Below are 26,563 nucleotides of genomic sequence, written 5' to 3' on the forward strand. Positions count from 1 at the left end.
TAGCCACATACTCTTTTATTTGGTTGATCAGATACACATTTTCATATAAAAGGAAATACATATTTAATGTCATTCATATACATATAAACATAAATTTGTACATTTGGTCATTTAGAAATTCCCGCATGAGAAATTCATTTGGACATTATGAACAAGTGCTACTGCCTCTCCCATTTTACTTCACCCATATTCTCACTGACACCCAATTCAAAAAATGCAAGTAGAATGCTTGGGAAAGGATTGACACACAAATATATAGTTTTCTAAGTTTGAAGGCGGAATTTTTTTAACAAATTGAAAGTGTAGAATTTATGCACTTCCAGATATGCATCTGCAATAATGATTTCCAAACTGGAAATCAAATGATACTTCAGGAAAGAGTTTCAAAAGCCATGGCAGTTGCCAATGGTCCATATTTTGAATTTGTAACTTATGAATTCAGTTAACAATTAAATTTTCTCCTTGGAGGATTTGACAATCTTATCCTTACACATTCAATTATTTCTTGATATTCTGAACAATAAAAGAGTGAACAGAACTAATTTTTCCGCATGAAAACAACACTTACTGGTGCCATCTTGTTAATGATGAAAGGTTTCAGGATGTACTTTAAGTTTTCGGAAAGAATCCATCAAATTCTGGATTTCTCTGTCGATATTTGAGATAAGATTTTCAATCTGTGGTTTGGAGTCCAAAATTTCAACAGTCTGGGTGTAGGCATTGTAGCGAACTCCAAAATGTCTTGGAATTGTTTGAGCATATTTTCTGAAAACAAAAATGCGACTAATGAATATCATAAAAAATTAAACAAGTTACATTTAATTATTATTCATTGAGTAAATATGCGAGGTTAGGACTTTCACCATTCCTTAAATCTTGTATTATATATATATATATATATATATATATATATATATATATATATATATATATATATATATATATATATATATATATATATATATATATATATATACAATGTTTTTTGGTAGTTGTGTCCATCCAAAAACCTACCTAAACCGGTGGATTACCTTAAAAACAAAATATATATGTGTGTGTGTGTGTGTGTGTGTGTGTGTGTGTGTGTGTGTGTGTGTGTGTGTGTGTGTGTGTGTGTGTGTGTGTGTGTGTGTGTGTGTGTGTGCGTGTGTGTGTGCGTGTGTGTGCGTGTGTGTGTGTGTGTGGGTCGCGGTAGTCCAGTGGGTAGAGCATTGGACTGCTGACCAGCTGGTCCCAGGTTCGATTCCCAGGCAAGGCACTCTGGGCGCCTGCAGCTCCACCCAAGCTATGTGATTTTTCGGGTACCAGATCTTCCTGGGAAACCATAGCCGGCACAGGGAAAGGAACTGGCCCCCTACCCTGATGTGTGAATTTCACACGCTGTATAGGGCTTATTACTGGGTGAAACCTACCATCACTTACCAAACCGACCTTCGGGTTGATTTCTGTGTTTATGGTTTTTTATATATATTATTATTATTAGGTAACCTACCGGTTAAGGTAGGTTTTTGGATGGAAACAGCTACTAAATAAATAAATATTTTGCGACTCCTAACAAAACACAAAATCCAGTCTCCTACTCTATATCAGGTCCCTCTTCATCTCTGAGTACTTTCTTCCTCCCTTCATCCTGTCCAACATCCCTATCCTGTTCCTTCCCTTTCCTCGTTTGCCGAACATTCTCCTCTCAATCACAGTCTTCAACATCCCGCTGCCAGTCAATACCCCCTTCATCAACTTTTCCTACCTCCATAGGATTTCTCCCAACAAACCCCTCTCTTCGCCCACTATACCTAGTACTTCCTCGTTTGTTTCCTTCTCTGTCTATTTCACCTTCTCTATTCTTCTCCACAACCACATTTCAAAAGCATCCATTCTATGTCTATCCTCCTGATTCAATGACCATGTTTCCACGCTGTACAGAGCTATGCTCCATATCAAAGTTACTACGAGTCTTTTCTTAACATTCTTACTCAACGTCCCTGTCATCAACTTCCTCCTCCTTGTGCAAGCCTCTTTGCCTAGTGCAATTCTTCTCCTTACGTCCTTACTACTTTGACCATGTTGGTCCAAAACACTAATGAGATACGTAAACTGTTCTACCCGCTCTAGTTTTCGCCCTCCTATTTTAATGTTTATCTTAGCCTTCTTCTTTCTAGAAAATCGCATAACCTTTGTTTTATTAATATTGATTCTCATCCCATACCTGTCGCACTGAATTTCCAATTCACTCAGCAATGCTTGCAGCCCCTTGGCTGACTGACAAACTAAAGCTTGGTCATCTGCAAACCTAACTGATTTTACGAATTCCCCGACCACTTTCATTCCTACCTCCAGTTCTTCCCATGCCTCTTTAATCATTTCCTCTGCATCAGATTGAACAGCAACGGTGATAATGGGCAACCCTGCCTTACACCTCTTCCTAACACAGCCCATCCGGACTCCCCGTTCCCCACCCGCACCTGAGCAGTCTGAGACATGTACAGGTTGCGGATTAGCCTACTGTCCCTCTAATCTATTCCTATTTTCCTCAATGTACTCATAAGTTTTTCCCAATTCACCCTATCAAACGCTTTTTCGAAATATACGAAACAGGCAAATACCTCCTGGTTGTGTTCTATATTCCTCTCGATTAATAATCTCATTACTGCAATGGCATCACGCGTACCTCTCCCCTTCCTAAACCCAAACTGATCATTCCCTAAGTAATCATTTGCTCTACTCTCTATCCTTTCGTCAATGATCCTGAGAACTACTTTAACTGCGTGGGATATCAAACTTGTTGTCCTGTAGTCCTTACATGAAGTAGCCTTTACCTTTTTTGGAATAGGAACTAACCTTGATCTCACAAAGTCTTCCGGCCAGATGAAGGAATCTGGCCGGAATCTGGCCTAAGCTTTAACATTCCTTGATTGTTATGCCACTGAAAGGGAAGACTTTTGGATATCGATTGTGAATGGAGATGAGGCTTGGATTCAGAATGGCCTACCCAAAAAAGCAGCAATCACAACAATGGGTGCACAAAAATTCACCAGTGAAACCAAAAGAAACAAACAAACCTTCAACAATCATAATATTATGGCTACTGCATTTTGGGACCAAAGAGGTGTGTTGCTTGTTGAGTTCATGCAGATGGGGACAAGGTTTAATGCAGCTGTTTATTGTGGAACATTACAACATTTGCGCAGAGCCATTCAAAATAAAATAAGAGGCATGCTGACTTCCGGAAATGCTCTGATCCATAATGATACCCATCCTCATAGTTCTGGTGCAACCCAACGGCTGACTCCTTGGGGAGCAATTTCATAGGGACATTATTAATCACCCAGCATACAGTCCCAACGCATCGCCAAGTGACTTCCATCTCTTCCCTGAACTGAAGAAGTGGCTATAAGGGCAGGCACTTTCAAGCCAACGAGGAACTTCAAGACAACGTGAAGACTCATTTAAAGTCATTGGTGGCAGCATTTTATGAAGAGGGTGTTGTAAAGCTGTTCTATAAGTACGAACAATGCCTCAATTGTCAAGGTCATCATGTCAAAACATAACCATTATGTACATAAATTTTGGTAGTAAAATAATTTTTTAATATTTGCTTGTCTTTCTTTTATGGCACACCGGAGGTTGAAAAAAAACCACCCTTACAAAAGGGACTTTTTATCTGTTTCCATCAATGACCATTCCTATGTCAGCAGTGTGATGGGAAAAAATTGCAGGCACTGACTTAAAACCTACCTACTTTAAGAAAAGAGGAAATGGAATGAAATTCATTTTTGATAATTCAGTAATGGTATACTTTCGTTGAGACTTACATCATCTTTTCCTTAGCATCTTGGAAGCTTTCAGCCACAAAGTACGTTGGTTGATACTCTGTGATTGGATATTTCTGCAGAGCTGTGCGTGGGGGGTCAAATGGCCTCAGCTCAGCCTTCCCACTTAGGCAGTACTGCAACTCCCCAAAAGATGAAAGGAGGCCGGCTCCATATGCTTTAAGCTGCCCATCTTGTGTACACAATCCATATTCAACTGTAAACCAGTAGCACTAAAAGGGAAGACACCGCCAATAACTAATCATTCATCATGCATTCATTTCAATATAGAGTAGTCATAATGCACAGTGCAGTACATATTATAGTGCATGTGAGAATAATTTATCTCCAAGACACTTGAAATGTAGCCTGTTCAAAATATTTTTAAAGGGGTATATCTCAGCATAATTTAAATTAAAAATGGATAATATGATAAAATGTAAGCACTGATCTCATATATATATATATATATATATATATATATATATATATATATATATATATATATATATATATATTTGTGGGTCGTGGTAGTCTAGGGGGTAGAGCGTTGGACTGCTGATCAGAGGGTCCCGGGTTTGAGTCTCGCGCAAGGCACTCTGGGCACCTACAGCTCCACCGAAGCTTAAGTGATTTTTCAGGTACCAGAAAATCCTGGGAAACCATAACCGGCACAGGGAAAGGAACTGGCCCCCCTACCCTGATGTATGTATTTCACATGCCGTATAGGGCTTAGTACTGGGTGAACTCTACCATCACCTACTAAACCGACTTTCAGGTTGATTACTGTGTTTATAATGTATATATATATATATATATATATATATATATATATATATATATATATATATATATATATATATATATATATATATATATATATATGTATGTGTGTATGTGTGTGTGTGTGTGTGTGTGTGTCTGTGTCTGTGTGTGTGTATATAATATATATATATATATATATATACACACACATATGAATATGTATGTGTATGGATCGCGGGTCCCAGGTTTGATTCCCGGGCAAGTCTCTGGGCACCTGCAGCTCCACTCAAGCTATGTGATTTTTTGTGTACCAGATCTTCCTGGCAAACCATAGCTGGCACAGGGAAAGGAACTGGCTCCCCTACCCTGATATTTGAATTTCACTCGCCATCGGGCTTGGTTCTGGGTGAACTCTACCATCACCTATCAAACCGACCTTATGGTTGATTACTGTGTTTATGGTTTATATATAAATTGATATTACATGTATATTATATTATAAACACAACAATCAACAGGTTTGGTAAGTGATGGTGGAGTTCACCCAGTACTGATGTGTGAATTTCACCCACTGGTGTACAAAGTTGACACATCAGGGTATGGGGACCGGTTTCTTTCTCTGTGCCAATTATGGTTTTCCAAGAAGATTTAGCACTCGAATAATCACGCATCTTGGGTGGAGCTAAAGGTGCCCAGAGAGGCTTCCCCAAAGTCAAACCTGGGCCAATACTCCAACCCTGAATTACCGCCTGCAGGGGTGAGTTTTTAAAATGCATTGATATTAGTATACTTTATGAAAAATTCAAGCCTAGATCCATTTAGTCCTGTCATCACTTAGAATGATATGACAGTCTTGAAATTTTTTATTTTTGGCGAGCTACATCCTGAAGAAATAATTAGGAAAGACTGGAAGAAAAATGTTGAGGTTCAAAATAAGGAAAAGCAAAGAGAGAAAGTTGCTTGGGGAAATTCAAACAGGGCAGAGAAATTTGGATGTAGGAAATAGATATTGAAAGGTAGTGGTACGTTGAAGGCTGTGATGGAAGGCGGAATGTTGTGGGAAAAGGGGCAGGGAAAGGAAGAGGGCAAACTTTTGTGGGCAGCATGAAATCAGACGGAAGTTGCAAAGAAATTAAGATAGAAGAAGGAAGTTCCTGTGATACTTAAATGTAAAAACTCATCGGGGTCATCCAAAACCAAACCCTTAAACTAGGTATAAACCTTGATTTGATTTTTTTGACCTACTGTTGACAGTCTCTCAGAAGGTGTCATATAGGAAGAGGTGAAGCAAAATAATCTCAATTAGGTGCTACACAGAGAATGGGAAACAGACAAGTGTGGGTCAAGAAGTTACCTTGATCAACAAAAGCAAATAACTTTCACCCACCCCCTACAACTATTTACTACACATGATTGACTGATTAATGTTTATTGATTCCTAAAATACATGTTTGTGCCCTTTGTGGAACAAAACATTTTAATTTTTCATTGCATTACTGCTGAATTTTTATCAAGTAATAATTGGAGTCATTATATACATTCTTTTAAAGTTTAATTATTTTCTATCTCATCTCCTTGAACGTAATAATTATGGATGTCTCATAGCAGAATATAGAACTGAATAGAAGTAGATCACATATGACAAATATAATATATCTCAAGAGTATTAATTGCGATAACTTAGATCAAACCTGTAAGCATGTACATAATGACAATGATGTAAGTCATTCCAAAGTAATTAATTCTCATTTCCAACTTAATCAGTAAAGCTATCAATAAGGTACAGAGGACACACAAAAACGAGCAGGATGGAAGAACTTGAAAATATTTTTGGTGTAAATACATAGAGTTTTAATAGGGAAAGATTTCATCTCAGTACTTCCTCGTACAATTGAATTTAATCATGCAATACCACTGTAATTCTTCCTTTTCAAAATAAAAAAACTTTGCACACTTATTTCTTGTTATCATGTGGAAAACTAAGGATGGCTGTTGTTGAGCATAAGATTTCATTTAGCTGAAAATAATAATTTTAATTTATGCAAATCACTGAGTAATGAAGGTATTTAACTTGATTTTTAAGGGGAGCGTTAAACCATAAATAGTATATTAAATTTTATTTTTATTAAATCACATCTGAGTCTGTTTCTGCTTTAAATTAGTTACCGTGGCAAGCTTCTCAATGTAGTCATCAGGAGCACCAAGAGAGGCAAGTCCAATTTCTTGTGAAAATTGAGCAAAGGATGGATCAGCCAGCAATGGAACGTGCCCAAGAAGCTCGTGGCACACATCAGGCTCTGGTGTGTAAAGAGGGCAGCTGGGATGGCGGATGTATTGAGTGGAGTGGAACACTCTGAACGCTAGTCCAGCTAAGAAGTCCCTTGATGAAAGAAGACCTGCTACAGGCCGCAGTGAAAATCCTGTGGAATCTAAGAAAAAAGTGTGTACCCCCTCTCATTAGAATTAGTGAAAAATGGGTCTATCAAAATCAATTGATTATGCCTTATGCCATCAACTCTTGAATACCTGTGACTAAGTTGAAAACATTTAGTAAACTACGTTTTGGGAGTTTTTGGCTGAATTTGATGGAAAGTTTCATCAAATCTTATTTTCCCTTCCTTACACATCATTTAATTGCATATTTCATTGTGAGTTTTTCAAAGCTCTCATTTCCATTGGAATTTAAGAGCAACTGCATGCAAGTATGAGAAACACAGATCCTAGTTTGACACCATACTCCAACTTTTCATGTCAATTGTAAATGGCATTTTAAAATGTAAACAGGCTTTTTTATTCCAGCAATCTTTTTTCTTTTAAAGTGATCACCACAAAACAATTGATCATTATTGCTAATACTAATATAATTATTTATAATGATGGAGGTTGATTGTTTTGAAAGATTGGGACATTGTTCTCTTTGCTCCCAAAAAAGTATTTTTCCTAACTTTTGTAATTGATTCCAATGGTTATACTTGCATTAATACGAGTATTTGGCATCAGTTTTCTAGCATTCAAATAACTTTTACCTTTTAGGAAGTCTGAAATATCCTGGAGCTGTGGGATATTATCCTCTCTGTATCCACAATTTTCAATAAGGAGAGGGAACACATGATTGTGCTCATGGCAAGCATGTGTTGGGTAGAGGCGAGTTAGTTCCCTGAACACCTTCCCCCAGGTTTCCACCTCTTCTGTTGTATAATCCACTCTTGGTAATGGCTCACCGCTATCAAAATAAAATTTAGACTATGAATGAGTTGGAGTGAAACACTTAATTGTCTAAATAACACATTATTTAAGGTAGTGAGTATGTATGTAGCCAAAAGTACTCCAAAATGCCAATCGGTATTTAATTGAGATGTATTAAATAATTATTTTGGATTGGTGGCAGTCTATGTAGTATTCTATTGAATCATCTTCCTCATGTTAAGGCATCTATTAATCATTGAGTAGTTAAATGAGCAAAATTGACTAAATTAATCTTATGATTGCTTCTTAAGTATTTCAAACGAATAAAATTAAAATATGTAAGTACTAATTTTATCTGCTAATGATTTTCAGAGAGTGATCATTATATTAACGTAATAATAACTTCTATATTTCAATCTCTCAGATACATTCATATCAGTTTTGGCGCAATTCTTTCTGATTTCGGGAGTAAAGCACTTTTGATATCAAAGGCAAAATTTCAAAACCTACTTATCAAAGACCTTCGAGTACCGGAGTCTGTAAAATGCTCATAATTAATAAATTAGCAATATTCCTAGTAATCTGCCATGCATCTGCATCCGGAAGCAAATTAACACATTTATCTCTAATTGTTTCTGAGGCCATTTACACTGTTCAAATAATAACCTTATAAGTTCAAACAGTATTGCAACTTCTTCTTGCAAATTGAGTAGCTTCAGGCATGATGTGGTGGAAGTGGAACATAATGAATAACTGATTAAAGCACTTTTCCACTTGATACTTTTTTTTTTTTATGACCTGGTTTCGATGTATTACATCATCATCAGGTCATCAGCCCTGATTATGATGTAATACATCGAAACCCAGTCGTAAAATAAAAATTTTTATCAAGTGGAAAAGTGCTTCAATCAGTTATTCATTAACTTATTCTTGCATTGACCTTATTACTTTGGTTGCCTTTATAGTTTTATCAACAGCAACTGTAGATAGTGCAAAAATGTAATTGATACGTTCAACTGATTAAAAATTTAGTAGTATAAGTTTAAGTGAGCTAAGGGAATTTTTCCTATATTTTCCATCTCTGATCATTTGTTGATGTGTATATGAATTTTTTTTAATATCTCAAAATATACTTCCAAAAGTAATGATCAAACATGCATCATTACTTGGCAAATTCCATAACAATTATATCAAATAAAAAAAATGGCCTTTCAATGTTCTGCTAAGACCTTTGGAGACTTGCAAAATTACCTCTCAGAAAAAATATTTCTGTCAACTCATAATGGCACTGTTTTTGCTATGAATTATGTTCAATGACATTAGCAAAATCCTTCATTGTACAATATGCCCATGTGATCTCTAATATGCAGTAACAAATATAATTTATGACATTGATTTCAATAATGCATTCCATATCTGCCTTGTTAATTTTTTCATCACTAAATTTCATATTGATGTAAACATTAATTTTGCAGTTCACCTAGAAGATTATACCACAGTTCATTCTCACACAATCAAGTGAACCCTTTATTTGCTAATCAAATGCACCAGCTAAACTCACTGTTTGTAATGATAAGCTAGGTCAGCAAAATATTTCCTCCTAGCTCTGTAGACTGGATCTGTGAATCCTGGATGATCGGCATCAAGCTCTGCACCATAGGACAGAATCTGGTTTGCAAACTTGTCAAGGTCTCTTATCCTCCTTGGAAACCAGGGTACAGTTCCTATGGAAAATCAACACTTTATTTACTAATCAGTATCGCTTATTGCCAGCAGCATATATACTGAACGCAGAAGAAAGACGAAACTTTGCTAATTCTCAGTTTATTATTTTTATTATTAGACAATCTTCCCGTTAAGGTAAGTTTTTGGATGGACAAAGCTACTAAATAAATAAATATTTTGTGATTCCTTACAAAATACAAAATCCAGTATCCTGCCATATATTAGACCCCACTTTCTCTCTGAGTACTTTCTTCTTCCCTTCATCCCATCCAACATCCCCATCCTGCTCCTTCCCTTTCCTTAATTGCCTATTATTCTCCCCTCTGTCAAAGTCTTCAACATCCCACTGCCGGTCAATACCCCCTTCATCCACTTTTCCTGCCTCCATAGGATTTCTCCCAAGAAGACCCACTCTTCGCCCACCATACCTAACACTTCCTCATTTGTTTTCTTCTCTGTCCATTTCAACCTTCTCCATTCTTCTCCAAACCCACATTTCAAAAGCCTCCAGTCTATGTCTATCCTCCTGCTTCAATGACCATGTTTCCGCGGCGCACATAGCTACGCTCCAAATCAAAATTTTTATGAGTCTTTTCTTAATATCCTTACTCAAGGCCCCCATCATCAAGGGCCTACCAAGGCCTCCTCCTTGTGAAAGCCTCTTTGCCTTCTCAATTCTTCTTCTTACGTCCTTACTACTTTGACTATGTTGGCCCAAAACACTTCTGAGATACATAAACTGTTCTACCTGCTCTACTTTTTACCCTCCAATTTTAATATTTAGCTTAGCCTTTTTCTTATGAGAAAATCGCATAACCTTTGTTTTATTAATATTGATTCTCATCCCATACCTGTTGCACTGAATTTCCAATTCACTCAGCAATGCTTGCAACCCCTTGGCAGACCCACAAACTAGAGCTTGGTCATCCGCGAACCTAACTTATTTTATGAATTCCCCCTCTTCCTAAAATTGCCCATCCGGACTCCCTGTTCCCCACTCGCACCTGAGCAGTCTGAGACATGTACAGGTACGGATTAGCCTCCTTTCCCTCCAATCTATTCCTATTTTCTGCAATATACTCATTAGTTTTTCCCAATTCACTCTATCAAACGCTTTTTCAAAATATACGAAACAGGCAAATACCTCCTGGTTGTGTTCTTTATTCTTCTCGATTAATAATCTCATTACTGCAATGGCATCATACGTACCTCTCCCCTTCCTAAACCCAAACTGATCATCCCCTAAGTAATCATTTGACCTACTCTCTATCCTTTTGTTTATGATCCTGAGAACTACTTTAGCTGCGTTGGATCTCAAACTTATTGTCCTATAGTCCTTTAATGATGTAGCCTTTGCCTCTTTTGGAATAGGAACTAAAACTGATCTCACAAAGTCTGACGGCCACATTCCTTCCTCATAGATACTACGAATGAGCCCATATAGCCTCTTCCTCCCACATTTTCCTAAGCATTTCAATAGTTCCGCGGGAATGTTATCCACCCCCATGGTCTTATTTAATTTCATCTCCCTTAATGACCTTTCTCTCTCATCATCTAGTATGCCTGGCGGCATACTAGATGATGAGAGAGGCATATACTTATCTTCCTCTACGTCATATTCTTTTTCAATGTCTAACTTTGTTGGTCAAAATTCTTTACCATAGAGTTCTTGTAAATATTCCTTCTATCTCTCTTTGATCTTTCCTGTGTCAACTATTATCTTACCCGCCTTATCTCTAACCAATAGCGTAGCTATCCCTTTCTTACTTCCCGATAAAAATTCAACTTTGCTGTACAGCGCACCGATTTCACCCTTCCTCTGCAGACTTTCTTAATCCTCGCACTGCCACTTTTACCATGCCTATTTTGCTTAATTTGTTGCCCGCCTCAATTTACTGTTTCATTCTTTGTTCTTCATTTTGCCTAATTCTGTATTTACATTCTTCCATTTTCACCGCTCATCCATCCTTGTAATCATCTCATCCGTGATCCATGGTTTCTTAGACCTTTTAGCGTTAACGGTTCCAATAGTGTCTTTTGCGGCTTTAGACAACCCTTTTTGAAACTTTCCCACTTTTCTACAATAGTAATTAGCTCTTTTCCATCCTCCATGAAGTCCTCTCCCGGCTTTTTGTACTCCTTCCTTTTAAAACCATATAATGCTTCTATATTCCATTTTCTAACCTGCCGCCCCTGCCTTATCTTTTTGAAATGGACGTTACATTTCATAAAAACTGAATTGTGGCCAGAGTCCGCATCCGCTCCCGGGAAGCTGTGCGAATTTATCACACTGTTCCTAAACCTGTGTCTAACCAGGATATAATCTAGCTGATACCTTTCTGAGTCACCTGGCATTTTCCATGTATACCTGCCATCTTTTGTGGTATATAAACCAAGTTTTGGTGATTACTAACCCCTGTCTCCTGCAGAACTCAACTGCTTTCTCTCCGCAGTCTTTCCTCGTGCCTAAACCGTGGTTCCCGACCTCATCACCATCTCTTCCTTCGCCTACCATCGCATTCCAATCCCCCATCACTATCAAATGTTTCCCTGCAGGAACACATGCGATTATGTCCTCTAACTGATCATATATCCTATCGACCTCTTCTTCCTTGTGGTTTCTTGGTGACATGTATACCTTAATTATAACCAAGTTGGTTGGTTCTGCTTTTATCTCTACTAGTAGTATACTATCCGTTACCTGCTCTATGTTGACTACGCTTCTTCCTACCTCTTCATTTAATACTATGGCAACCCCTCATTTGCTCTTGTCCCCGCCGCTGTATACTATATTATTCTATACCTATCACTCCAGTAATCCGCACTATCTTTCCATCTCACCTCGCATAGACCTAATATATCGATATTTCACCTTTCCATCTTTCGCTTAACATTCTCCAATTTCCCTGTCCTCATCATTGTCCCAACATTCCACGTTCCTATTCTAACTAATTTGGTCTTCTTCTCCTGCGTCTTCTGTCCTGCTGATGCTGGTTTTCCCTTGCAAGGGTTTCGTGGGTTGATGACCGCCAAAGCCTTGCCTCCCCTGCTGCCGGGCATGACACACGGCCGGTTGGGCCTAGCCTCATAGTTGCCAGGACTCAAAATCTCTGTTTTGTCCATGATTTAAGTCTTGGGAATGAAAAATTGAGGTGGTTTCCCGTTGCCTTCCTCAATAGTGTTTTTAATGTGACACCATCACTTACTGGCCGCCCCACTGGGGTCAGACGCCATTGCAGCTGCCTCACTGAGGAACAGACGCTGTGTGGACTACCTTTCGTCTGGCTCCTAACCTTCGACCTATCTGGCATGGATCACCCTACCAGGAGCAATTATTATTGCTCCCGGCAGCACAGCTCTAGGGGTCATCGGAACGCACAAGCCCTTCCACCACGTCAAGGTTGTAGTCCGGGGAGGATATTCTCAGTTTAGTTTTCAAGAAATAGCCCTAGTTAACACATGAGTGACGGATATCCCGTTAGAGCTGGAATGACCGCACAATCCAATCAGTCCATCCCCATGCGTCCAGATTGAAGGAAAAGATGTCCCATTGATTGGCAATGCTAAAGTACCTGACCCTGAAGAACATTCCCAAAAAGGGACATAAATCACCACTGGAGGACTAAATCTCTAAGATCGAATTTGAATAGCTACAACATTGACAGATGGAGACAGGACCTTGAAAAGTTCTGATGTGCATAGACATCTGTAGTTATTTTGCCTGAGTATGGTGTGACTTGCTGAATTTCTGAGATTGGAACATGCGTTCAAGAATGAAAATAACTTATTGTATTCTCCTTGAGACATGCTTGCATGTCATGCAAGCAAAAGGAATCGATACAAAAGATCAAGTGAGGATTCGAAGAGAGAAATATGTAAAGGCATATGCCTTTGTTCCCGGCTCAACTTTGTGGAAGTTTATGTTCATTGAATGAAAAACACAAGGTACCTTTCAACTGCTCTTTATTTACATACAACTAGTTTCATTGTCCTTCATTTAATGGGCATATACCTTCTTTATTAAGTAATAATCTGAAATAGCCTTATTTTCTTCCCTTACTTGAGATTTTCAAAAAGAATGCACTACAAATTTCCAATCCTTGTTAGAGGAAAATCCCCCTCTAGGCAGAAATTAAACCAACTACCTCTGGTTGGGCAGGTTAGAATGCTACCTGTCTCCATTGGGACCAAGGGGGTTTTCTATGGATTTTACAAGAACACTAACTAGATTACAAGAATTACCAGGTAATGAACAAACAAAGCTTTGAAGTGTTAACTCAGTTTTGAATTTTGATTTTACATCATTGTATTGGCATTGGGGAAACCACTGCTTATAGGAATGTGTTTAAATCATGGTATCCCTCCCATCTTATTTTTTTATTTAGATAGCTTTCATGCAATCTTGGCCGAAAAATTTGCATTGCTGATTGCTGTGCAAAGTTTCAGAGAATACTCTTTCCACTTTCCACGAATTTCTACTTTATCTTTATTCTTAGTATATAATAGTCCATACACAGCTAAAGTTGTTCTCAAGGTCATCAACATAAGGATGGAGAGTAGGGCAAATGATTACTCAAAGGATGATCAGTTTTAGTGCAGGAAGGGGAAAGGTACGCGTGATGTCTTTGCTGTAATGAGATCACTAATCAAAAGGAATGTAGAATAAAATCAGGACGTATTTAAAAAATAAAATTGTCTGAGGGGTCACTTTGTGGAAGCGATTCATATCGGAAAAGAAAGAAATACTTGGTTGTTCCACATATATTTTTTTTTTTATTAACACGACCTAGGTTTCGACTTACAAAGTCATCATCAGGTAAAGAACAGAAGACACAGGGCTTTATATAGTGGATAGAGAACTGGAGAGGGGAGGTGTTTGAGAAGAGGGAGGAGGGGAAAGAGAAAGGGAAATGGTGTGTAAGTTTGGGGGTATTTGACGTATTTGTTATTTCGTTGATTTTGAAAAGGCATTTGATGGAGTGAATTTGATTGGTGATTTCTTCAATATTGCAGAATATAGGAATAGATTGGAGGGACAGGGAGGCTAATCTGCAACCTGTACATGTTCCAGACTGTGCCGGTGTGAGTGGGAAACGGAGAGTCAAGATGGGCAGTGTTAGGAAGAGGTGTAAGGCAGGGTTGCCCATTATCACCATTGCTGTTCAACTTGCATGCAGAGGAAATGATTAAAGAGGCATGGGAAGAAATAGAGGTAGGAATGAAAGTGGGCGGGGAATTCGTAAAATCAGTTAGGTTTGCTGATGACCAAGCTTTAGTGTGTTAGTCAGCCAAGGGGCTGCAAGCATTGCTGAGTGAATTGGAAATTCAGTGCGACAGGTATGGGATGAGAATCAATATTAATAAAACAAAGGTTATGCGATTTTCTAGAAAGAAAAAGGCTAAGCTAAACATTAAAATAGGAGGGCAAAAACTAGTGCAAGTAGAATAGTTTACGTATCTAGGAAGTGTTTAGGAACAAAACATGGTCAAAGCAGTGGGAACATAAGAATAGAAGCTTTCACGAGGAGGAAGGAGTTGATTACAGGGACGGTGAGTAAGGATGTTAAGAAAAGACTTTGATATGCAGCGTAGCTCTGTACAGCGTGGAAACATGGTCATTTAAGCAGGAGGATAGCCATAGATTGGAGGATTTTGAAATTTGGGTGTGGAGAAGAAAGGAGAAGGTGAAATGGACAGAGAAGAAAACAAATACTTATCATGTTGAGGAAGGAAGGAGGAAGTACTAATTATGGTGAGCAAAGAGAGGGGTTTTTGGGAGACGAAGCTTAAGGAGGCAGGAAAAATGGATGTAGGGCGTATTGATTGGCAAAAGGAATCCTTAAAACCGTAATAGAGGAAAGTGGGCAGGGAATTCATAAAATCAGTTAGGTTCGCTGATGACCAAGCTTTAGTTTATCAGTCAGCCAAGGGGTGGCCAGCATTGCTTAGTGCATTGGAAGTTCAGTGCGACAGGTATGGGATGAGAATCAATGTTAATAAAACAAAGGTTATGCGATTTTCTTGAAAGAAAAAGGCTAAGATAAACATTAAAGTAGGAGGGCAAAAACTAGAGCAGGTAGAACAGTTTATGTATCCCGTGAGTGTTTTGGACCAACACGGTCAAAGTAGGAGGGACGTAAGGAGAAGAATTGTGCTAGGCAAAGAGGCTTTCACAAGGAGGAGGGAGTTGTTGACAGGGATGTTGAGTAAGAATGTTAAGAAAAGACTCGTAGTAACTTTGATATGGAGCATAGCTATGTACGGCGTGGAAACGTGGTCATTGAATCAGGAGGATAGACATAGACTGGATGCTTTTGAAATGTGGGTGTGAAGAAGAATGGAGAAGGTGAAATGGACCGAGAAGAAAACAAATGAGGAAGTATTTGGTATGGTGGGTGAAGAGAGGGGTTTGTTGGGAGAAATCCTATGGAGGCAGGAAAAGTGGATGAAGGGGATATTGACCGGCAGTGGGATGTTGGAGGCTGTAATAGAGGGGAGAATATTCAGCAAACAAGGAAAGGGAAGGAATAGGATAGGGATGTTGGGCGGGATGAAGGGAGGAAGGAAGTACTCAGAGATGAAGAGGGTCCTGTTGTAGAGTAGTGTGTTTTGTTAGGAGTCACAAAATATTTATTTAGTAGCTGTGTCCATTCAGAAACCTACCATAAACAGTAGATTAACTAATAATAATTAGAATATAGTATATCCATAAAAAATGGGACAACCTTTAAATTGGCTTTAATCCATGGGGAGATATATTTTTGGGAAACAAGAATAAGATGGATGACACACTTACTTCCCTCTTCCAAAAGAGAATCCCACAGTAACTGAAAAAGTGGCTAGATGGACAGCGGTTTCAAATAAACAAAGAGCTTCAAGACAACGTCAAGACTAATTTAAATTAATTTAAAGGCAACATATTTTGGAGAGGTTATTGTAAAGATTCTGTTAAGATACAAATAATTCCTGAATCATCAAAGTGATTTTGCATTTATTTGTTTTCATTTCATATTATTTTTTCTGTGATTTTAAAGCACCGTATAAGGACATTGAATCATCAAATTTATTTTTTTTTGGCCTTAGTCTAAAAACAGTACTTTTGGATCTTTACATTGCACTAAAAGCAGTGAAAACAAATGGAGACAATTACAAACACCCAAGCCCAAGGTGGAGGAAAACCCACCAAGACAGGACTCAAACCCATGACCCTTAGATTGGCAGACAAGGATGTTACCTCACTGCCACCAAGACCGGCAATGATCAGTTCAACAGTTTACCCTTCTAATTTTGTCTTTATTGACAGACCTGCAGAACTAGTGTGGGAATTGAATTACACAATCGATATTGCATTTTAAGTTGCATGATGCAATTGCTATGTAATGAGTTTAATATGTTGTTAAGAATTCAGGGGCGCTCCCATTCTAAGTCATTTTACACCAGTGTAAAAACATTTATTTTTGAAAAAGGCAGTTTTTCAGGGGCCAGGAGCATTTCTTGGATTTTGTTCATCTTCAAGAAACTGCTTGCTCAGATTGGTTCAAAGCGCTCAACATTCATTCGATTTGGGGTAAAAGTAAATTATAGATACAACTTGCTTTCACCATTTTTAACTGCATTTTCCAACTATGCATTTCCCTATTGACAGTTCATTGAAAGCACCACCAGTATTCTATGTGACAGGTAGCATTCCCTCACACAAGTATGTCAGTGTAGGTCCGTTCCCCTTTATTGATTAGTGTAATTTAATACGTTTACTAGCATTTAAATATGTGTATTAAAGTAATTAAATGTACTTTTAGTACATAAAATCTTTCAATGAGGACATCATTGGCAAAGCATCTAACAATGTTTTCTGTTTTAGAATAGATAAACATAATTTAGAATTGATACTTGTTGACAGACTAACTATCAATAAAGATGAGTCTTTTAGAGAGATATTTTATGGAATGAATTCCCAATTCTATGGAATAAATTTCTCGGGAATGGAAAATGTCTCGGGAAAACTAATTAATTTTTAGAGTTATTTCACTTTCTTTGTGTGCATATGTATTTTTCTTTGCGCATATTGATATACTATAAAAACTAGATTATCTAGATGTTGAAGTTTGAGAGAAATTAAAGTGCATTTAAGTTTTTATCAGCTGCTCCTGAACAATTCATTACTTAGGTCAGCACGGCATTGATGTGAAAAAAAATTAAGATTTTAACAGTTTAAGCACCAAAGATCAGAAATAGGATAAACTGGACCTGAATATACTTTTTATCCTTTTAGGTGAAGAGTACTGATTCAAATGATTGTATACTCTTAATACTGATTGATGTAATTCCAAATCCCAAGTGTTGTAAACATGACAATATCATATCCCTGCAATTCACTACACTAGAAATAATGATTTTTTAAGGTTTTATTTCTTTAATCTGCTGGAGATCTTTTGAGGGATTCCTCCACTTTGAGAGTGAATTTTTTACATGAGATTCTCTTATGATTTGGGTACGGATTGATTCTGGCCTGGGTGATTTTTTTAAATGGATTATTTTTTTTCATCTTTTATTCTGCTTCCGTAGGAAATCTTATAATGTCGTATCATTTTTAGCTGATTCATGACTGTGAGATTGTTCCCTCTTTTGCAACAATAAACCATAATATGGTAGTGGTATTTTACAGTCCAAAAGGAGCTAAGGAGAAAATTACTATTCCCATAGAACCTTTTACTTTAATTCTATGGGGTAAAATATTATTTTTACTTATAAAGCTTTAAAAACTTAAGTTAATACCCTTGTTAACTCCATGAAAACTTGTGTTGCATGATTCATAACCTTGGACTCAATATCATTTAGGATTGATAGGAATGGTAATTATTGCTTGTTGCCGCAGACAGTATTGACTGAATTGATGGATTCCCATGACAATTCCTCAGTAGTGTATATAGTATCTGCAGTGGCACACCAATAGGGAGCATTTCTAGTTTTTGATGAATAGTGTGCCAGAAAATGTATAAAAGGCCAAAACTAAATGTAGATTATGAGTAACCATCAGAGGGGCTTAGCCAGAAAGATTTTTCACTGTGTCGTTGCTCTTGTCTTTAATATTCGAAATAAAATTTAGATGCCAACAAAGTTAGATGAAAATACTTAAAGATAAACATTTATCTAAAAAACTGATATTTTTTTTCTCCAATAAGATTATGCTCATTAAAATGTACGCTAACATACACATTTAAAGACTCCTGTATTTTTTATCTTTTGCACTCCCATCTTTAAACCTTATTCTGCGTGATTTATTTTCTCGAGTTGGTAGCCCCAGGGTATCCTGCAGTCTGAGGATAATGCTTGACCTCCATTTCCTAGCTCTTGCTTCAATTTCCCTGCATTGACATTTGACATGCATGCGTGAATTTATTCCAAAGAATATCTGCAGAGATATTTTATGGAATGAATTCCCAATTCTATGGAATAAATTTCATTCATGTTAGCAAACTTTGAAGACTCCCAGAAATTGCGAGGCATGAATGGATTTTATCTAGTGTTGGTAGCGGATTACCCTCAATGTAATAAAGAGAATCTTTGGTAGAAGGGAGAAAGTAGTGGGGAAGTAGAAACTCGAGTCCCTGTAAAGAGTGCCAAATGTCCATATTCAATGCATTCTCTGACAGACGAGGTATGTACTTCAATGGAAGCGCTATCCTGCGTTGTACACTCGGACAAGGGTCGAGGTAGGTAACCCTAATTAGCTGGCCACCAAAGAAAATGGAATTCAGATCCTTGTCTTTGAGAGCTAACCCAGCAGACATCGTGGTAATCCAGTTCCAACAAGCTAATAGTCGCAATTTCTTGGTGTGCTAAATGCTGAGTATTTCACATACAAGGCGCAATATTTAAGACAGATATGAAGTCCCAAATTTCACTGAAGAGGCCAAATACGACGTTTTCGATTGAATAAGTTAGGATGTGATATTTCGTGGAATTATAATGTAATCTATAGGCTGATATAATATGAAAGTAACACTCGCGTGAGAGAGGACAGCCTTGGGCGTGGAGAAATTCGCCGATTGGAATATTCAAGGTCCGTAAATCTGAATTTCAGTCTGGTGTCAATTGTAATGCGTGTGACTCCGTGGCCTAAAACTCATCGTGATAGCGAGACGGAATGGACTTTTAACCTTGAACGAGCTCCTTATGTCACTTTAAAGCTTACGCAAATAATACGAACCATTAAGAAGATATACTGGCGATATTTTTCGAAAATCTTACAGAAACACCTTGATTGTTTAAATTGAAGTTGAAATAAATTTGTAATGTCGTTATAATTTCCAAAAATCTCTTCGTGTTTATGTTGATAAAATTACAATTTTAAGGCATTAAGTAATACCACCCAGCAGAAGATAGTTCGTAAGCATTCTATTGTCATTCTCTCTTCCGATTTAGATATATGATAAAATGCTAGTAAGACATTTGGGATGAAAAAATTTAACGCAATAAAAACAAGAGGGAGCAACAGAACCAAATCAGTGCGAAATACTGCTATTTCATAAGCCAATTCCCAGGGGAAACAGAATTGAAACTTTTGTTCTCACTCAAATTCTACACATAAACATAAGAAGTGATGCTTCCATCCTCATTTTTTTATTACTTACCCAAGTTATCTTTGTAGTTCCTCGTAATAATGTTGAAATATGAACATATTTCGCGCAGTTGCTCGATTCCTCGGTTCAAGTCCCCAGAAGTTGGATCACACTCCACCATAAACTCGTACCCTTCAGGAAATCGCTTCGAGAGACGAGACTCAATGTGGAGAAGATTTATGTGGTTATTCTGCGAGAAGAGATGAAACATTGTCGATGGATATCAATGTCACGATATGTACCTTTGAAACTCTTACCGTTCATAGTATATTTTGTGCGTTTTATTTAAGTATTTTGCTTTACTTTGAAGTCGGGAAACAGTTGATTAGGAATAATATATTACTCTAATTATATTGTGCATCATTCTTTGTCATGTACGAATGACGCATTCCATGCATATTTCACTCATGGGAGTGTAAAAGTACAGATGGTTAGCTAGAGCTTAAAACGTTATGCCATTTTGACAAAAAATACTGCCGCAATATATTGCCTTCAATAAATATAGGTTTTGCTTTAAACATGCATTACTGCAAAGTATGAAGACATTAGAAGTAAAAAGTAAGCACGGCAGACATCTTTATACCAGTGAAAATTTATCGCTGACCACTTTTGTCAAAAATCCGAAAAAATTATATTTTGAAAGATTGGAGAAAGTGGTGCTGCGCAATTTGATGCAACTTTTTCCGACATTTATTAATGCATGGCCCGAATGCGTCCATATTTTCATAAAATTTCGCATGAAACGACTCATTTACGTAAGAAAAAATAACATTCAAGTAAATTAAACAAAGATCAAACATATGACATTCTTACGTACGTGATTGGGCTTCTAAATAAATTGTTGTGCAACTTAAGACACCCGAAGACATTAAGCTCATTCGTGACGACAGAGCAGTTTTCATGGGACTATTTTTTTTGTGCACATGTTTCGTTGAATTCCACAGTTTTTCCTCGCTAAATTACATCCATCCAACTGAAAAGTTTTACTTTTTCCAACGTTTTCGAAACCCAGGTTCATTTTAGTATTGTTAAGTCACGATATAATGAGGTGAGTGTCTAGTTGTCTCAGCAGACGTAATTAATTTTTTCAAGTGCTCAGATGGGAGAATTATTATTGCACCGTCAGCTTCGCAACAAAATATCCATAATCTGAGAGAGACATCTTTGCCCGAAGTGAGATTCGAGCGGGGACGTCCGAGTCGGATGACTCAGTGTGGAAACTGATTCCGCCTTTCTCTTCGCGAACGTAGTGAAAGGCAAATGAAGGGGCGGATGTAGACCTGCACCCTTGCTTCATCCCTGAAATGAGCACCCTTGTGTTTCCATGGAAAAATCATTCAAATCTCTAATTTAAAAATAAGAAAACCTCTAAAAGAAATGCCAATAAAAAGTAAGCGGTTTAAACATTTTGCACAATATTTAGGCCAAATGGAAAAGAAATGGTAATTTATTAAAAGGTTTTACCACGCGTAAGAGAATTGTTTCATCAAGTTTCGAATTCTAGTGTCATGATATTGTTCTCTTTATGCATCAAATTGTTATTCATCAATTTGAAAAATCAAATGAACACAGATGCAGTGGATGGTGAGAAAGCACACCAAAGCGTGGTGAAGACGCGAGGTTTAGACCGAAGGTTCGTTTCTCGAAGCTCCTAGTCAGTTTACAAGTCCTCCGTAATCTGCAAACATATGCACATTGCTAATAAAGAGTGCAGTATTTGTTAATTTCCTTAATTAAATAGTGCGTGAATTTGAAAGTTTTACTCCAATTATCGACGGCTGTAATCAAAAAACTTGTAAATGAACTATCACGGGACAAACGCGGTCCAATCGAAAGGGGAGTGTTGGTCGGAAGATCTCTCCGCAGGTACAAATGAGCTGGCATCAACAAGGGCTGCAGTCAACCAATCTTCGCTTTGAAAAATTCTGATCAATACTAAATCATATCAAACAACGCCTATGTATCTTAAATGCCTTCTTATTACAAGCATGTCCCTTAGCTTAGCTTAATCAGCCGATCTTTTATGAGATCGTTTAACCCCCTTAGATGTCACCTCCTGAGAATCTCTCCGCAAATATGCACTAAGTTATAAAGTTTGGTCAGTGATAATACATACAGTTGGCATCCGTTTGCCCTTCCTTACACGCGAGTAATTTCGACACTTTTCCTTCTAGTCTATTTTATTTCCGAATATATTTTTCATGCCTGCCATGGAATTACGTTTCGATTTAAATAAGTCTAATGACCATCGATTCGTAATACTCATTGTGAAGCACTACTTTTGAACTCGACGAGGAGTCGAGTTTCTTGAATCACACACATGCAAGCGTGCTATCGAATTGCAAGCATCAAGAATTGCATCCATTGCAAGCATTTTGAATTAAAACTAACGAAATGCAGAAGCTGTCTTATTTATTTTAAGAAGAGTGTTACGGATTTTTTCATCAAACTTGACACTTTTACAGTAATAAATATTTGATATTTGTTTTTCATAATGTGCAATTTTTTCAAATCATTCATTTTTTACCGGAATTTTACTAGTGTTATCAAATGTCACCCGCAGCACTTTCACTTTACATGAGGATCATATATCATATAACCTTAAACAATAAACACAGTAATCAACCCGAAGGTCGGTTTGGTAGGTGATGGTAGAGTACACCTAGTACTAAGCCCGACAGCGTGTGAAATTCACTCATCAGGGTATTAAGGGGGGACCAGTTCCTTTCCCTGTTTGAACTCGACGAGTAGTCGAAGCACACTCATGGAAGCGTTCTATCGAATTGCCTAGTTTGAATTAAAACTAATGAAATGCAGAAGCTGTCGCTTATGGTTTCCCAGGGAGACCTAGTACCCGAAAAATCACATAGCTTGCGTGGAGCTGCCCAGAGAGGCTTGCCCGGGAATTGAACCAGGGACCCTCCGGTCGGCAGTCCAACGCTCTACCCCCTGGACTACCGCGACCCACGCTATACCTTATATGTATACTAAAGATACCTTCTGCTACTTCTGAACCTTGCGTCATTCTATTGATATTGGATCAAAGTGAAATATTCTGCTGTAACTAGTAGATACAGCTGGAATCGATGCATTGCCAAATAATGCCACACACTTATATATTTGAAGTGAGTAGAGTGGCATCTGTAAAATACATTGTAATACATTATTTGGGAAATCGATTATTTGATTTTATAAGCAAATATTAGGGGATTTTTTTTAATATTAGACGATTTATGAAAGCCTATTGGTTGTTTTAAATTTCTCAAACAATTGGAAACGTCTACATTTCCGACACTAGTTACACGACTATGCGTGAAAGAGGGTAAATGGAAAAACAACATCGTGCGTAATGATTTCGACCATATTAACATTCAAATCACTCCTTTTTGATTATATTACAGTCATCATAACTCTTATTGGGGTAAAATGCAGGATCTACACAGTCAATACAACAAGAAAGCACTGGATTAAAGAGCGAGTGCAAAGAGCAGAACCTATGTACGACTTCTATTTATATATATATATATATATATATATATATATATATATATATATATATATATATATATATATATATATATATACATATGTATGTATATATATATATATATATATATATATATATATGAATGTATATAGTGTGTGGCAGGAAACTGTTATATTAATTCAGTGTTTACGTAATCACTTCACCTGGACAAAAAATCCCAATTTAAAGGAAAGTACTGAATTTCTGATCTTTGTCGCCGCCATGCTATAATACTAGAATACTTAGCAGATTTAAAATGGACCGGAAAATGATCAAATTAATTATTCCTATTTTACTTAATTTTTTCTAACTGATGCCAATTTAAATCAGTTCTAATTAATTCACTGGCACTGTTTTAAAATTTTACATGAACAAGGACAAATAAGTAACCGTGAATGACCGAAAGGATCGAATTAGGGAAATCTATGAATAAACTTAAGCGATTAAAATTCGAAATAATTTTTTTTCACCTCGGTTTTTTTACAATTCCAATGACGTAGGTGGTAAAAATGAATCTTAAATACCAAGGTGAGAAATGATTCCGAACGATGGACCATGTGTATGGAATACACCTACCTGGAAGACTTTGAGGGCTTTGGCGAGTGCTCCAACTTCATCCTGGTCGTAAGGCGAGAAGATGAGGCAGGTGCTCTTCGAGGAATCGACACCTTCCTTGATGTAATTTCCTCCTCTCATGAGAGTTGGCTGCAGTCGAGGCGAAGGAGCAAAGAGAGACGAGAAGAAGATTAGAGGAGAGTTTGTTGGAGTCACAAATAAGTGCTGCAAGCAAATCAAATCTGTTCTCACAAAATGGAGTGGAGATAATGCACCCGTCAGTGATATCTTTTAGAGCTATGATCCCGATGTCATTACATATTCATATATTTTGTAGGGCTTTTGATTAATTTCACAATCCTACTATGTACAAAATCGTAAAATTAAATCAGCATAATTAACACGAAAGTTAACTATGAAAAGTACATGATGTTTTAATCAGTTGATAAAGCAGGAATGAAAGATTCAAAAGCATGTCGCGAGCACATTTAAGATTAATGTTTTTTTTCCAGGTCCAGGTTCTACTTGGAAATAGCTACAACGCTCTACATGCCAACGCAGCATATTGCAGTTATACTTTACACTTTATAATGCTTATGAGTCTGATTGTATACTTAATATACGTCATAAATATACATTTGAGTACCTTTTTAAGCTAAATATCTGCCTCCTGATGTAAATAAACCGTTATCCGGTGCCTATGTGTATTTTGTCTTTGAATCTCGCGATAAGAGAACGGCAGTGGAAAAACTCTTAGCGTGATGTTTGGAATTATGGTTGCGTCAATTACGTTTTAATTAGCTGAGGATCACAAGAGTCATGCCCTCGGGAGAGAAGATCGATTACTTTGTTACGACCAACGGATTTTACGAGCAATATCAATTCATATGATTAAAACGAAGAGGACTAATGAAAGGGAAGAGCAACGCTTTGTGAAATCCACCGCTTACGTTTTGCTTCCCCAACGGTCTCGGCATATTTAATCATCTACCGGTGAATTGCATAGGCGCATATTTTTGATTTCATGTAAAAGTGTCACCGAAGATGACAATATTTGTTCACACCCGGGCCGTTGAAATTGAAAGCTTGCAGTGAAATTCGCAATGTGCTATGCTTCAAACTCGAAATGAATCAAGTCCACCAATTGCGTTTAATTAAAATGGAACAAAGACCTTTGCCGATTGTCCACTAGGTGGCAGTGGGGACAACAATGTCTTCACACTGAGCCATTTTCATGCCACTGTTTCCTCGGGGAGTCTTCTCCCATCAAAATTCTTACCTCTTCTTCTGTTTGGTTCAAAGGCATTTCTGGATTTCCCATGCCGGCTCACTCGCAAGATGAATACAATAATGGACGGACGACGCAACGAGGTATCTACACAAACACTATATCAAGGTCGCCCGCCTGACGCCATGGGAGACAGGCTGCATCAAAACAAACAACTCGGGCGAAAACTGGGCAACTGACTGTTTTCTTCCCTCGCGCGCTCCGAGTGTATCTCCGTATATATATATATAAATATATTGAGAGAGAGAGAGAGAGAGAAAGAGAGAGACGAGCAAGCGCGCTCGCACAAAAAAATAAACAGCAAAGTTTTTTCCCGGTGAATTCGATGGAATACTTCCTCCTTCGATTCTCCGAGGTGGAATGAGGCGGACCCTTGCTCGCCCTCCCTATATTCCCTCCCCGGCGAAACCCCCACCACGTCTGGAAACCCCAACCAGAAGCAATGCAGCCCCCTTCACTCCCCCTGTCCGCATCCCCCCTCCCCTTTCCGTCGCCCCTCGCGCCCACAGAACGCTCGACTCGGTCTTCCGATTTCTTCGACGCGGAATCACCGACGATCTCGAAAATAATCGAGGCGCGTTTTCCTCCGGGGAGTGGACCACGTGATCGCGGCGGCGGGCCAATGGGGAAGGTCGGTGTGGCCCCGTCGAAAGCGGGAGTGACGAAATGGGATTCCGGGATTACATCGGGTCGAAAGGGTTGGGAAAAAAATTCCTTCCGATGATTATCCTGAGGAATGCGGTTGGTGTGTATTTCATAATTTGGGAAAATGCGCGAGTCATTCACGGGAGGCGCGAGGCATTTGTTTTTTCTGCGTATCGCTCTGCTTGTCTCTGTCCTCCGGGCAATTTGAACCATTTCGCACGCTCTTTCAATTAAGTGTAGACGTCTCGAATCCTAGCGGCTGCGACGCAAAGGGTCAGCGGAATGGAGGGAAAGGGTACTTGGGGACGCGGCTGCCCTGGGGGCATCGATAGGAGCGTGGGAAGGGAGGCATCGAGGGGCGTGAGCACCGTTCACGGCAACACACGCCTCCCCGCGAATGCCGGAAATACTGCGGCGGCAAACTGATCTCGACGGGCTTCAT

At 38.2% G+C, this 26,563-nt stretch overlaps 1 protein-coding gene across 2 annotated transcripts; it reads right to left on the reverse strand.

Moving 5' to 3' along the window:
* LOC139686693 (protein henna-like) lies at positions 1 to 25,836 on the reverse strand. 2 transcript variants are annotated; one of them, XM_071583730.1, is made up of 8 exons: positions 25,468 to 25,836; positions 24,210 to 24,338; positions 20,120 to 20,297; positions 9,322 to 9,484; positions 7,601 to 7,797; positions 6,741 to 7,003; positions 3,813 to 4,042; positions 1 to 765 (listed from the first exon to the last, which is right to left on the reverse strand). In XM_071583730.1, exons 1-8 carry the CDS (start codon positions 25,507 to 25,509, stop codon positions 582 to 584), a joined length of 1,386 nt encoding a protein of 461 aa, XP_071439831.1. In that variant the 5' UTR covers positions 25,510 to 25,836; the 3' UTR covers positions 1 to 581. The 2 variants fall into 2 exon arrangements, with proteins under 2 accessions (XP_071439831.1, XP_071439832.1); XM_071583731.1 differs by lacking the exon at positions 25,468 to 25,836 and adding an exon at positions 25,139 to 25,236.
* Positions 25,837 to 26,563: the final 727 nt, after the last annotated feature.

Source organism: Hetaerina americana, unplaced genomic scaffold (genome assembly GCF_022747635.1).
Source record: "Hetaerina americana unplaced genomic scaffold, ioHetAmer1.1.p SCAF_148, whole genome shotgun sequence".
In the NCBI taxonomy this organism is placed as follows: Eukaryota; Metazoa; Arthropoda; class Insecta; order Odonata; family Calopterygidae; genus Hetaerina; species Hetaerina americana.